The sequence below is a fragment of the Falco cherrug genome, chromosome 11 (assembly GCF_023634085.1).
Source record: "Falco cherrug isolate bFalChe1 chromosome 11, bFalChe1.pri, whole genome shotgun sequence".
Taxonomy (NCBI): domain Eukaryota; kingdom Metazoa; phylum Chordata; class Aves; order Falconiformes; family Falconidae; genus Falco; species Falco cherrug.
In genome coordinates this window covers 19,367,040-19,381,487 of record NC_073707.1, presented here as the reverse complement: position 1 = coordinate 19,381,487, position 14,448 = coordinate 19,367,040, and the positions used below count along the sequence as shown (strand labels likewise).

At 38.1% G+C, this 14,448-nt stretch overlaps 1 protein-coding gene across 4 annotated transcripts in view; it reads right to left on the bottom strand.

Annotated features, from left to right (window-relative positions):
• ACAP2 (ArfGAP with coiled-coil, ankyrin repeat and PH domains 2) overlaps positions 1 to 14,448 on the bottom strand; it is a 65,343-nt gene that overhangs the window by 44,369 nt on the left and 6,526 nt on the right. For all 4 annotated transcript variants that reach the window (XM_055724075.1, XM_055724074.1, XM_055724077.1 and 1 more), the window contains exon 2: positions 1,962 to 2,019. In XM_055724075.1, coding sequence (XP_055580050.1) covers positions 1,962 to 2,019 — 58 coding nt within the window. The remainder of the gene's footprint in view (positions 1 to 1,961; positions 2,020 to 14,448) is intronic.

The window sequence follows — 14,448 nt, the reverse complement described above, 5'->3', positions numbered from 1 at the left end:
CTATTAATGAAAGAAAGAGTGATTAGTGCAATCACTAAGATACTCTCTTGAGAGAAGGCACATTATAACCGAGTTCTCCCATCCTAAACCAAACTGAGAATAAAATCAGAAGATTGAACATTTGTCTCTGAAGGATTTTTCAAGGATGTTAGACAAATTTTCAAGAAGAACAACATAGAAGTACTTCATCCTATGGTGGGGCAAAGAAACCATCCAAGTGACCTTCCTGCCTTATTTACCCAGTGATTTTATGTTGATTCAGATCCTCTTAAGACAAGGCAGAATCTGAGCATAGTCTCCCACATTCTGATGAATGGCCAAGTTGCTTGAACAAAGGACAGAAAAATCACTACCAACACGATCTTCTTTTTCCCCCTTCACTTTTGCTTATGGTTCACAATCCTGAACCCAGCATCCTTTCTTCTAGAGGGGGAAAAATGCAGATAATGTAGCTTAAAGTCACAGTTGTGGGACAATAAAACTAAGTTTAATATGAGTAACTGAGTAGAAAATTTAAGCAAGTCTAGATAAATCATTACCCTCAGGCCATAGATCACTTCAGCTCACACAAGAAGCTTGGCTTTCAACTTCAGTGTTATATTTCACATTACAATTAAACTACTTAAATATTTACCTTGTGTACTTGCTTTCTTGTCAGGGGAACAAACGGGATTGGGTGGTTTTGTTTTAAAGAGTACTAGGATACTGTCTCAGGGCAAAGAGTAATATTACAGTTACAGCTTTTACATGATAGAATGGTATAGTTGGCACTAGCCTCCTACAGGACACTGGGGGCAAGGCCCTGAATAATGCCCCTTAAAGAATCTGACAAATCTTTTCCCCATAAATGATCCTTTTAGACTGGTGGAAAACACAAGCTTCCAAAATAGGTTTTTCAGATTCTTTAAAAACTTACATGGTCTAACGTACCAAAATAGACTCAGCACCCCTACAGTAAAAATGTTTTATACCCATCAGTTTCATAAAAATTCACAAAAAATAAAAATTAAGTATCTTAAATTTGTTTTGAAAAAAGCAAATGGTTACATTATTAACTATGAAAACTGGAAATATTATTACAAGAAGTAACAATAAGTCTTCAGACTTAACACTACACTACACTTAACTCCTCTTTCTGCAGCCAACTGGAAGCTGCAGGAACAAAAGTCTGTATTCAAAAAGTAGCTAAGAAGGTGAACAAATAACATCTGCCTACCACGTTAAAACACAGGCAAAAAGTATTTTTAAACATTTAGCATAAAGCGTGAAGGAGACTTTCTACAGGTATAAACCAAAAATAAGCCACCCTCAAAATACTAACAAAGAAAAACCAAAAGCCTCTGAATACTACTGGTTAGGAAACTAATAAATGGATTGTTAGATACTGAAAAGATGTACATAAAAACTTCCCTATACATGCACAAAGCATGACAGAAAGCAAGATGAATTTTACAGCAGTTAAGTCCTCCAGACGAAAGCGAAGGATATATACCTATCCTGCAGCGACTGTGCTGCAGAGTACTGGAGACAGAAAGCACTGACTTTAAATCTCTAAAACAAAAGAATATCCAGATGTCCTCACAGTATGCAGTTGTCATAAAACATAAGCTCTCAATGCAGGGATGGCCAGCCCCTGGCTTTTTACATGAAAGCTGAATTAAGTTTGCACATAGCTCCCACTGTGGGGCTGTCACATGAGTTCAAGGGGGGCCCATAGCGTCAGGAGGGTATTGCACAACCCAAACCCTCAGCTGGGGGAGAAAGCCAGTTCACACTGGCTGTTGTTGCTGTTACTCAAGCTTGAATCTCTTGAGGCCCAGCTGTGCACTCGATCCAGATCTGTTTCCTCTGCAAGAGCAGAGCACTTGGTCAGTCACTTCCCAGCTGTGAACTTTAAAACAAAACCTAAACACACCTTTTTATAGTTTTCAGAGCAGATATTGTTGATTTAAAAAGCTTACCTTGTCAAGTTTCAGTTCCAGTTCTGTCACATCTCCTTCTACTTCTTCTAAAGCTGCCCTGCATGATTAAAAAAAATATTTTCCTGTAATTTTTTTATTTATTTATTTTTACAGACAAATATTCTGGAACTGGGGCAAACAGGCAAGGACACATTAATTTCGCCCATTTATTGTCATCACAGTTTAACTTAGATTTCAACTATGTAACAGCACAGATTTTAGAGAGCTACAACAATTGCAGAAAATCTGACAGTAAAAAAGAAAAACTACATCACTGATAAAACTTACAGCTTAGTTATAAAGATTTGAGATTAAATTTCATTAATCCTAATGTTTGTCACAGTGAAATAAGTTTCCTCTATTCTTATATAGCTAATAGTCTATATGTTTGAAGGTAATAAAGGAAATAAGAAATTTCATTCAGACTCTTAATTTAAGTAATTCTTTTGGCAACTCTCCCGGCTCAAACCTGCAAGTCTCCAGCTACTTAATGAATGACTTTACAATGAGATTATGAAAAGTATTCCATTTGCCATGAGTCAACTGACATACTAAGTTGAAGTGGCACACTTTTTATATCACTTGCCTCTAGTCTAGACTGGTAGCAACTTTCAGGCCAGTGAAACTTCACTGACCAGGAAAAGTTGCTTTCATGAAGCATTTCTGAAGCATAACATTTTCTTGCTTGAGAGTGATGTTTCCTTTGACACCTCCTTCCTTGCTTATTGCTACCTGAAATAATAGAAGACTGAGAAAGTATGACACTTCATTCAGAGTCCACAAACATTGCTGTTTCATCAGGCTATGGCTGTGAGAGCTTGAATGTACTAATTTCTGGCAACGAACACCCTTGCTCCCATCACAGGGTGCCTCATTCTTGCAGTCATTCCAGCATAACTGTTCATGGAGCCACACTGTTCACCAGTAGTAGTCTGCCTCAGAAAAAAAGTAATAGGAAGTTTTCCGTAATGCTTTTTGGAAAATCGGATCAGACATTTCACTCCTACAAACAACTCTTCCTGGAAAAAGCGAGACAGGCAGAGAAGTATGATTTGGAGCAAGAATTTCTTAAGCCAGCTTTACCACCAAAGTGAGAGTACGTGGAACCACAGCTTTGCTGTCTCTTGCTAATTCCTTTCTAGTTCACACAAGTTCAAGCCAAGAACAAAAAAATAAAAAAAAAGACTGGATCAGGCCCCAAACTCAGGAAAAGCAGCTTTTACAAGAATAGTTCTGAAAAACACTGCCAATTGCCTGCAGTTCTCAAACACTGAGCATGACATTCCCAGCTTTTTGCACATTTCACTACACATAGTTGCATTCCAGTTTTTGTATCTGTGGGTATTCCCACAGTTACATCCTAGGTTTTATATCCAGGCACATTCCTGTGCAGTTACATTTTGGCTTCTGCTTCTTCCCTAGCTTCAGACCACAAAGGATTTCAGGCAACATAAATTTCTTTTACTTTATTTTCTTCCATAAATTATTAAATTTCATTTAAGTCTCTGGAGTTAAATCTTGTTTCAGAGAGCATTATGGAGTACGAGAAAAAAATAAAAAAAAGGAAGGAAAAGTATCTCAGTATTTAGACTGCAATTTTGTATTTGTTTGTTTATAATCAAAGAGCAGCCAATTTTTATTTGTTTCTTTGGTATTAACATAAAAGCATGATTAAGTAGCTTGTTTACAGGACTGCAGCAAGATCTGATAAGAATATTTTTTTTTAGTGTCTTTAACCAGCAGAGAGTTTTAGCTCCACAGGACTTAATGAGCTAAAAAGTCCAAGATGCAAGATGAAGATGACAGATAAAGTCAGTTAGAGCAGGCATAATGAAAACATATCTGCTCAGTAATTAAAGCTCTATTCCAAGGGGAAAATCTTAAGAAAGAATAAGCTCAACTGAAAGAGGAATAACAACAGAACATCCAAAAACTGAAAACATGAGGGATAGGTCAAGGAAGAAGAACTATAAAAGCAAAGCAGAAAGAGATACCATGGAAGAAAGGAGGCATACAGCCCCTCCACCACCACGGGACCCTGAAGCACCAGGCTAGTTTCTCAGGTCTATTTCCCACCAACACCACATGATGGAAGGAAGGCGCATCTGGGCCCTACAGCTGGATATGGATCAAACAGCTGTTAGGTTCCAGCCAAACCTCATTTCAATCCCCTGCTTCTTCGCATAGAACTGGCTACTTTCACCGTTTCCATCATATAAATACTAGTAGAAAAGTTATTCCCATGCAAACATACAGTATTAGATCAACACTGGATTACAACTATAAGAATAATGGCGAGGATGCCCTCAGACTAAAAAAATATGAATACATATATCTAATAGTGTATTAACACCACCTAGTCACAAAAATTCTTTTCATACTGGGTTAGGGAACATCTTAAGAACAGCTGATCTGAGCTGTGCTATGTTAATGCTATCCTTATTTTTCTTCATCTAATACTTCTTGGAGCCACAGAATACAGAGGTGCACTTATCTCTAAAACATCTGTGTCAGGAATTACTAAAAAATTCACAGAAAATTGTCATAATTCCAAGTAAATCTTATATCTGCAGCCAAGGCCCAACCTCTAGCTATAAACACAGGAAGCAGCCATAAAACAGCTGAGGACCAAGTGCCAGACGTGACATGTAGCAAAAATGTTGCTCCTCAGAGAAGTGGGACCTGAGAGCAGGGTTTGCGCCAGGGTAATCTTAGCCAGAAGGCTCTGGCATTAGGAATAAGGCTCAAATCTGCCTCAGTATATGATTCAGTCAAACATCTGTGGCTTTCCGAGATGTTCAAGTACTGCCTGGCAACGCACAAAACCAGAACAGCTGCTTAAGGGTGGAGGACAACTTTTATAAAAGAGCAGTCTCCCATACTCTTCATGCTTCTTAACAAGGACTCTCAGGAATGTGTTTCTCTCTGCTGTTGCTCCTCTCCTCCACCACCCTTCCTAGAAGCAGTTCAGTTTGCTAGATACAGCTTCCTGCACAGCCACAGCTGCAACACAAGAGGAATATTGGGTATGATGGAAGAAAACTCAAGACTTGAATTAGCAGCCTCCTTAAATTAGGATAATCCATCCAGTTACCTAGCCCAGCACATGACAAAGGAAAGCTGAACCCTGTTGTCTATCACAGCACTCCCCTTAAGCAACCAGTGAAAGACTTTATTCCACATAAAGGTACTACGGGACTCCAAGAATCCCAGGAACCAAACAAAGATGACAGCTAAACTCTCCTCTACAAAGAGAATTGGTCACTCTCAGGCCATGAGCTGCAGACACGTGCTAAGGAAATAACTTAGTCTGGACTAAACCACTACACCCTGCTGACTCTTAACACCGAGCTCACTGTGGCACAGACAAGTGTCTGCTTGGCTTGTTTACTCATACAGTGTAAAATGGCCAATGCTTCTAAAGCCAGCTATTCTTCAAATGGTATCTAGCTGCCTTGAAGCCACATCCTGCCTTTAGTCTTTCACTTATCATGCTCTAGCTTGCATTTTTAAACTGCGTTCCTGAAAATGGGGGGTAGTCATTATACACTAGACGCTAATAAACAACAAATTGGAGAAGTCAAAGGTACTATGGATAATTAACAATTAATTATTGCTAATTCTACAATTAATACTTCCCACTAAAAAAAAATATTCAAGACCGTAAAAGCCCATTAATAAAGTATTCTCCCGTAGTTTGGATGAGGTTTTTTTAATTTTAATTGATGAAAGTTCAAAGCCTAAGTCTTAGAGTCACTTCCTGAATATACTTTCAGAAAATAGGAACAAGTAGACAAAAATAAACTGCTATTCAGACTGGGACTTCTGAACACATTCATGCATTTGGACTCATAAAATGGGAATAACAGATCCACACCATCACAATTTCAGCAATATTACCCTTCAAATCTTGGAAAGCCACAGCGCTCTCCTACTTGCACAGATTCTACGCAGAATAGCCCCTTAATGCAGAACTTTGACTTCACTGCAGACGACATGTCCTTTCAACTAATTTCCACTACAGCTCAACAGCACAAAGTTATGTCCAAGACTAGCCACAAATTATCAATAACTAAATTAAAGTATTTGAGTACACATATTCAAGTATGGCTAGGTTCACATTTTCTTTCATTTACTGCAGTATAATTTCATGAGACTGGCTATATATCAGAAGGGTAAGTAAAGAAGCATTGCCATGCTCCACCACCAGTGGAGAACAACCGAGCCTCAGAGGGACAGAGAATGCTGAACATGAACCAAAAAGCAAATGTTACTGTGATTCACTCCCCTTTGTCCTCTTCAATTGCATTTCAAACTTTAAAGACATTAGGGAAATTGACAAGCAGTTACAAACATATGTACAGCTCACTAACTGCAAAGGCCAAAGCTGGATAAAGTTGGTTTGTAACTGGCTGAAGTAAAAGCAATTCATCGTTGTAACTCATGTTAAATGCAAACTAAATACAGACACTAGTGGAGATCAGCTGCAAGCTATCTGTGCATACCACAGTGGTATCACAGTTCCAGATGTGTGTAAAAATCAAACTTCATCAAGATTACCGAGCACTCATGCTATAGATTTACATGATACCAAACTCAGGTTTCAACTTGTGCGGCCCAGATTCAGATGAAAAGGACAGCAAGACAGTGATTTCTAATCCTTTTAATCCCAATTACCAGACTGTAACAAAATATCAGCAATGGAGTTGCTCACGGACCACTCCTGACAGCGACTGCATTCAACATCCTCAGCGACAGAGGAAAATCAGAGTAAATTAGTTACTAAATTTCTTATAATGACACAAGAGACTTCAAAGCAAGATCACTTCAAAACACCTTAAAGACAACTTGAAAAAAAGTACTACTGAGTGTGAAAAACTGGAAATAGGATGAGATATAGAACTGCAAGATAAGGATATACACCTGATGATTTACAGGAATGTATGCTCTTGTATGCCAGAGTCTATCAGGCAACAGACAGCAAAAAGGCCGGTAGACGTTAATCAGAGGATGGACTACAAACTGTATGAAGTAAAGCCAAATTAAAATGCAGATGTTCTACACAAGATACTATACTTGCTCACCTAGTTGGTGTGTGCTTTCTTTCTCTCCACACTTATGGAAGTCGCACCTTGGTATCACACTTCAAAAGCTAAGTAACTACTTCAAAGATTAGTTTGGAAATAGCCACAAACTAACTGCAGAGGGTAAAATCAGGCCAGGGAACAAACACAACACCATGACTAATGCCACTGTACAGAGAAATACAGTGTTGACAGCAAAGTCCTCCAAACAGAAATCTGTTGTGAGCATCACAGAAAAGACAAAATAGCAATAGCATACCAAACAAGTAAACAGTCAGTTCTATTAGACACATTTGAAGCCTCCGTACCCCATCTGCCCTCTCTGCTAAAAAACCCAAGAATCAATACACATTTCACCTACAGGAGACTGTAACACACACAGCTACAGCAAAAACATTAAAAAAGGAATAATCTAATGACACTGTTCCACACAAAACAAGTTGTAACTACTTCATAACCAATAATCCTGATCCTCTCCACTTTGAATGAGAATAGAGGATTGAAGTAACACAGCCTTTCTGGGCAACCTTTTGCCATGCTTAACCCTCAGTGCATGTCAACTGCATTGCTGCATCTTTCAATCATCACCTCTTTCTACCATGCACCTAAACCTATACCCGTTACCTGAACTCTATAATGTACTGGGTAACTGAAGACAGCAACTAGATCCTCCACAAGCCTTCCTAGCTTGAAAAAGGCCACAGCCCTCATCTTCTCCTTGAACTCCAATTGTCCATTCCAGTTGCCTTTGTCTGCACATTCTTCGTTTTGTTAATACCTTCCTTTTACTGGTAGGACCCTAAAATGGTCATAACACTCCAGACTTAGCCTTATGACAGTTAAACACAGGGTAGTCATCTCTTCCCTCAATTTGCCAGCCATGCTCTTGCTAATGCAGCTCAACACACTGCCAGTTTTCACTACTGCACAGGCACACAGCTGACTGATGGTCCACTGCTGCTCACCAGGATGCAAAAGTTCCTTTCTGCCAGCACAGCTGCATGGGGTTGTTCCTTTTCTGAGGAAGTTTTCACACTTGCTTAGGTTGAATGTCAAAATGTCTACCAGTGCTTTCCCTTGCTGAGGTCCTTCTGAACGGCAGACTTACCCTCCAGCATATCAACTGCTCCCTCCAATCACTGTGTACTTCATTTGATTTCCTTAATCTATAATTAGATATAAAAAGTTATCGAGTCATCTTAACCAACATGCTAAGAAGGAATTCATTTGGTTCACGTATAATGGCATCAGACAACTACAGATTAAAAAAGAAACATGACATATTGAGGGACAAAGAAGTCATACACTGAACAATAAGGCCTAATAACCTTGGATAACTGCACATACATACATACAAAAAGAGTTTTATAACTTATGAGATGTGTCATAACCATTAATACGGTCTGAAGAAAGAATGTTGTTCCAGCTTGTCACAGAGCCCATTGAAGTCCTGGTTTGGCACCACAGAGATTTTTCCCTGCTGGCACAGAATCCCTCCATGCCAAGGAACAAATGATGAATGCTCTATGACATGCTGAGATAAACTTCCTCATTCATGCTAGTACTCCTTACATTATTAATTCTTCAGTCATTGTCACAAAACATTTTATCAATAACTTGGAAAGGCTTCACAATGTGAACAATAGGACTGTGAATCAGAAATGTGACATTCTCTTCACTCCTTCCCCAAATCACAGACGTTTTCTATGAGGCTGGTAGACTGAAATATGGGAAAGCATTTCCTGAACCAAAGATTATCACACTGATGAAAAAGTTAAGTTCTCAGGTCCGTAGCAAGCACTAGCCGCAGTTCAAATTTCCCCAGAGAAAACAAACAAAAATCAAGTCCTCAATATTAGAAGAGCCATTCTTTTGTTCCTCCCAAGTCAGACTTCTCCTTTTACAAAATAATAAAATGAAATAAGATAAGAGTATTTACTGAATTCACTTAATCGTTAAAGCAAAAGTCTGCTTGTAGGTACCAGTTTTTAAGGTTGTCTTCACCTACGAATTTTAGCTCATCCTCTGTAATTCATATGGTCTTTGATACACCAAACATAGAAACAGGACAAATCCCTTTAAGATGCATGCTTCAATTGATTTATTCTTTACTGTGAGACAACACATGGCTCAAAAGATAATGAACATTATCAACAAATCCATCTTCAAAAAGTAAGATGTTCTATTGCACTTAATATACATGGCTTAAAGTCAAACTGATTATCACTGAACTTACAGCAGCATTTAATCTATCAAACACAGTTAGGACATTTGTGCTACCTGCTGGCCCTAAATTCTCAAGCTTTTTCTCTCATTACCCTTTTTCAGTAAATTGCCCAACAGTGCTCTTTTCCCAATAGTTTTTCCCTAAGCTTTTTTACCCCAGGAGAGCCTGATGGTTAGTAAGCCTAATGGCTAAAGTGGGAATTTAGCGACCCTTTTCTTACACAAAGATTCTGATAAGCAGGATTTCCTTCATCTTTCAACTTAAATGTTTTGTTTATTATGGGACAGCTGTTAACAAGACTAGGACACAACTGTGACCATGAAAGCTTCACAGACAAGAAGCTGATTACATTGCTAAATGTAAACTCACATATGAATTTAACACATCACAATACCTGTCCTGCACAACTTTAACTAGTAATTCCAACATTTCAAGAATGACTCAAAAGCTTTTTAGGAGGCCTTACTATCAGATAAGGAAGTGTAGGACTATAGTATCAAGATGTTGCAACAAAAAAAGGGCAGCAGCAGAAACAAGCTCAAGAAACTGATGGTGCTGTGTAGAAACTTCTTATTGCCAAAAACTTGCAAACATCACAGTGCAGTTTTCAGTCTTTTCCATCTCAGCAGCTACCCAGGAGCTTGAACACAGAAGCAGAAGGAATGAAGGATTTGAACACTTGAAATGTCAAATATATAGTAAGGTCAGGAAGTGGAAACATAACCATCAAGCAACCAATTGCTAAGGATGCAAGACAGGACATCCCTCCATCTAAACACTATGCCCTAAGTATCAGCCTCAAGATCCAGAGTTACCAGCCAGATGCTGAGTCACATCAACTTTTCTTCTCAAAGCTGTAAGTAATCATCTAAGGAATAATGAAGAAATTAATCCCTGATTTAGAAAGATACCCCTTATGTACCTCAAATGCAACTGATCGAAAAGACAGGGTAGCAGTGCCTGAAAAACTGAAAGAGTAAGTATCAGTATATTCTCCCAGTGTAGTATTCTCAGTTTCAATACATTCAGAACTGATACATCAAGACATAACCACCTCTACAGAAAGCCTCCTATAAAGCAGAAGAAAAACCAGATATCAAATAATCTTAATGGGTCTTGTGTTTGCTTTCAATATCTTTCCCTTTTTCGTAATTTCCTTAGTTGCTAACTTATACATATTACAAGTTAGAAAAGTACTGTTGTGTCCAAACCACCATAAGATGGCAAAGCTCACCATGTTTCAGAAGAGCTGAGGACCATCAGGTCTAAAATTCCAGTTATAAGGTGGACCTTCTTTTCCAAAACCAGATGAAAGTTTCAGATTTGCTATAAAGACTGAGTCCTCAGCAAGTATTTACCCTTTTTGTCCCTTTCAGAAGCTGATTTTGATAAAATACTTCCACAAAATCAGAATGCTCTATTTGATAGTCAGTGGGGAGGTTGCAGTTTTGTTGCAATAGACAAATTCTGAACTTGAAGTTTTTGCTCTGCTATTAGGGGTATACACATACATGTATCTCACACTCAGTTACCATAAGTGTATTTTACATGTGTATTAATAGTTTTATTGTGTAGTTTTACTGTTTCCTCATCTGGAAAGAAACAGTCTTTGTTTGCCCTTTATGCCTTTGCACTGAAGCAGCCAGTCAAATGGTCCAATCTCAGGATACCACAGTACACAAGCATTAGAGCAGGAGAATACAAAAATACAATGTACTGGCATTTTCCTCCAATTTACTATTTTCACATTTGGAAAAGGCAGTCTCCTTTCTTCTTCATTCCTCTCAAATGCTAATGGGTCAACTATTGAAAAAATAAGCCTTTGGAATATTACAACATAAAAACTGCAAAATGCATATGGTACACCCACAGCCTTGGAAAAGGTTTAAATATTCTTTGGGTACATTTAGTATCTTTGCTCCCACTACTTTTAGTCATCAGGAGATTTTAAAGACCCTGGGCTTTCACTCATCTACCAACACTAATTGCAGGTAAGCTATTTCTCAACCAAATGGCAGCTTACATATCCTTTATTAATTACATACTAAAGGTTTTTCATCTAAAATCAACTGCAAATATTTTCAAACAAAATCTTGCAAGATTGATATTTACATTATAATGGATATTTTGCAACAGGCACATTTAACATGTCATCGTGTCTTTTTCACCATTCATTTTGGGATAAATCAAGTAGGATAAACAGGCAGATATATTCTTCAAAATCAGACACTTGACAAAAGAAAGCACTCCAGGGAGTTAAACGATATTTAAAAAATAAATAAATAAAAAAACCATTCTCCACAAACTGGAGATTCTTCTGGAAAATAATTCCATAGAGAAGACATGCACATGTGCCTATACTTTTTAAGCAGACTTCAATTTAGCAACACACAAATTCAGCCAGAAGTTGCATCCTCAATGAAACAAAGATTCTTCAGTTATTGTAAACAGTTTTAATCCTCAGTAACAACCCTGACTGGCAAAGGCAATACATTTTCTGTTCTTGTAGTGTGCCTTACCCGATCAAATACAGGTATCTATGCATAGATACCAGAGTTAGTCATCTAAATCACCTTTGGAAATGATCGAGTAGAAACACTGTGTCAGGATAAGATAAACTGCACCCTGGAAATATACGGCTAAAACAAATCAAGAGATACTTGGGATACAACTATTAATCTTCATCACGAACAATTTGAAGAAGCCTAAGATCTGCCTTAACAAGAGAGATGGTTACATGGCAGATGAGATTAATTCTACATTTCCTGTTTAAGAAAGTTAAGAAAGAAGGAGCCTATTTAATTAATTACTGAACTTTTTATACAGACAAGAATGCCAACCAACTTGCATGAATGCTACAAGTCTAGTAAAGACAAGATATAGCCTACATTTCCAGTTGAGCAGTGTGTCTTTTTAATGCCTTTAACTGAGACTAGTACAAATCACAAGGCTCAACACTGCTCTACCTACATTATTTTTCTTCTTCACCCACCCAGTTCTTACATAGGTTGCCTTAAACCTGAAGTATATTAGCAACAGCACATTACACAAAACCAATGATACTGTAATAACACCACATGTTCTCTACATTAAAGTTCACTAGAAGAACCCAGTAAAATGCAGAGTCTGATTATTTTCACAAAGTACTCTAACAAAAAAACCCCACGCACACACAAGCTGCACCTTTCTGCCTTAACAATAAGCAACACTGAGTCTCCCATTACCGGCCACTGACAAGCAGCTACAGCAGCAAGGGAGTCACTGGAGAGCTGGAGTCTAGGAAGGCATCAGAGTGGGACAGGTCCCCCGGCACCAACTCACACCAGCCACCATCACGGTGCAAAGCAGCTGAGGGAGCCCTGAACCCAGCTTGCACCACTGCAGCAGTGAGGAAGGGGACAGAAGAGGCTCAGTACCTCCCTGGGTAGAGACCATGGAGCAGAAAACCAAACCCCATGCACCAGCTCAAATTCCACACCTCTTCTGTCAGGCAGAAGGGTTAACGTTCACCGCCAGAAGTCAGACTCTGAATACAACAGGCCTTTCCTCTGTACCAAGGGAGTGAATTCAATTCAAATTTCAGTCCACAAAATGTCATTCTAAACATCAACACACAAAAATCTGTTAGACGATCTACTGCATTACATAAGTTACACATCTTTTTAAAAAATAGTTACAAGATCACTGAAGACTAGGATATTTAAAATGCAGAGATGTTGACTGTGTTTGATATCCATGCGTTCCTACTTAAATTAACATCTGGCATCCAGAAAGATGGAAAACTGGAATTCTCTTGCACAGAACTTAAAATTTTGTCAGACTGAATACATTTCACTACATATGGCTTCTCCAATTTCCCTCTGTACTATATCCAGCTTAAAATACATTTTGGAATGTTAAAACTCCAAAATCACATCATGCAAACTGATCACTAGCTCTGCTTTATGTTTGTTCATACAAAATTATCAGCAGTGGTCTTCCTTGAATGACTATTACTGATGGCATATCATAAAATCGTGAAAAGAAAAAAGTTTGTGCATGTACACCAACTACTGTTAAGACTATTTATTATGCAAAGCCACAATACAAGTATTTAAATCCCCATTACTATTGACAAATGAACTCCAAAAGTTATTCAAGAGCATCACGCCTGCATATTGTAGAGTCTTAGAATTTCAAACAAGAAATTTAGAACATTAAACAGAAAGCCTAATTCACAGAAGGATTCATGCCAAGCGAGTAAGTTTGCCAACCATCTGACAGGCATTTTCTCTGTTCAAAACCTCCTCTCATTCATAAAACACTTGAAGGGACTATTTTGCAGCAATTTGTTTTCTTGATCTATCCTTGTGTCTTGTCAGTTTGAAAATGTATACAGGACATCATTGCATAAATTGTATCTCTCATTTACACAGGCTTAAATTATTCACAGTGCACCAAAACAATCATCTGGTTTATCCTAGGTCTGAGGCCTGGCTGCTTTTAATATTCAAAATGTACATGGAAAGTGTAAAGTAATTATTTTGCCACATACACAAGGATTTTTGAAGGGATAATCAGGAAGGCAAAACAATATTTTAGTTTATTTTACTGGACTAATTAAAACTGCTTAGTTTATGATCATAATGATAACATTTACTGTCTCGTGTTCTTGACCTAATATTTAGTCATCTGAAAGAGTGGCAACAAAAGCAGGATTTATATTGTCACACAGAGAAGTATAGAAAACTCCTGCATATATTAAAATAATGTTACAGTCCACACGCTAACCTGCATTTCCTCATAATGGTCTTCTATTGCAGACGGCTACTTCAGCTGGTTTTTGTGTTACAAATCTGCCACTATCAAAAATCAAACCACCTAAATTATTACCTAAACTCATAGGTATATCTAAATCTCAAACAGCACAGTATCTGCTCAAAAAGATCACAAATGCATTTACACAGTTGAAACTTTTATACGAGTTTTTAAACCGAATTCTGCATGTTCAAGTGAAAGGCAAAAAAAGGTAACTAAATTAGTCAGAATGTATTCTTCCACTTCCTGCCCACGTAAATGTAAGGCACAGTAAGACCTAACATAAGCAACCACATGAGGGTTTTGGTCAGGTTTTTTTTTTTTTGGCACTCCCTCACGACACTTCTGCATTTGCATCTTCTTGAGATACTAAACTGAT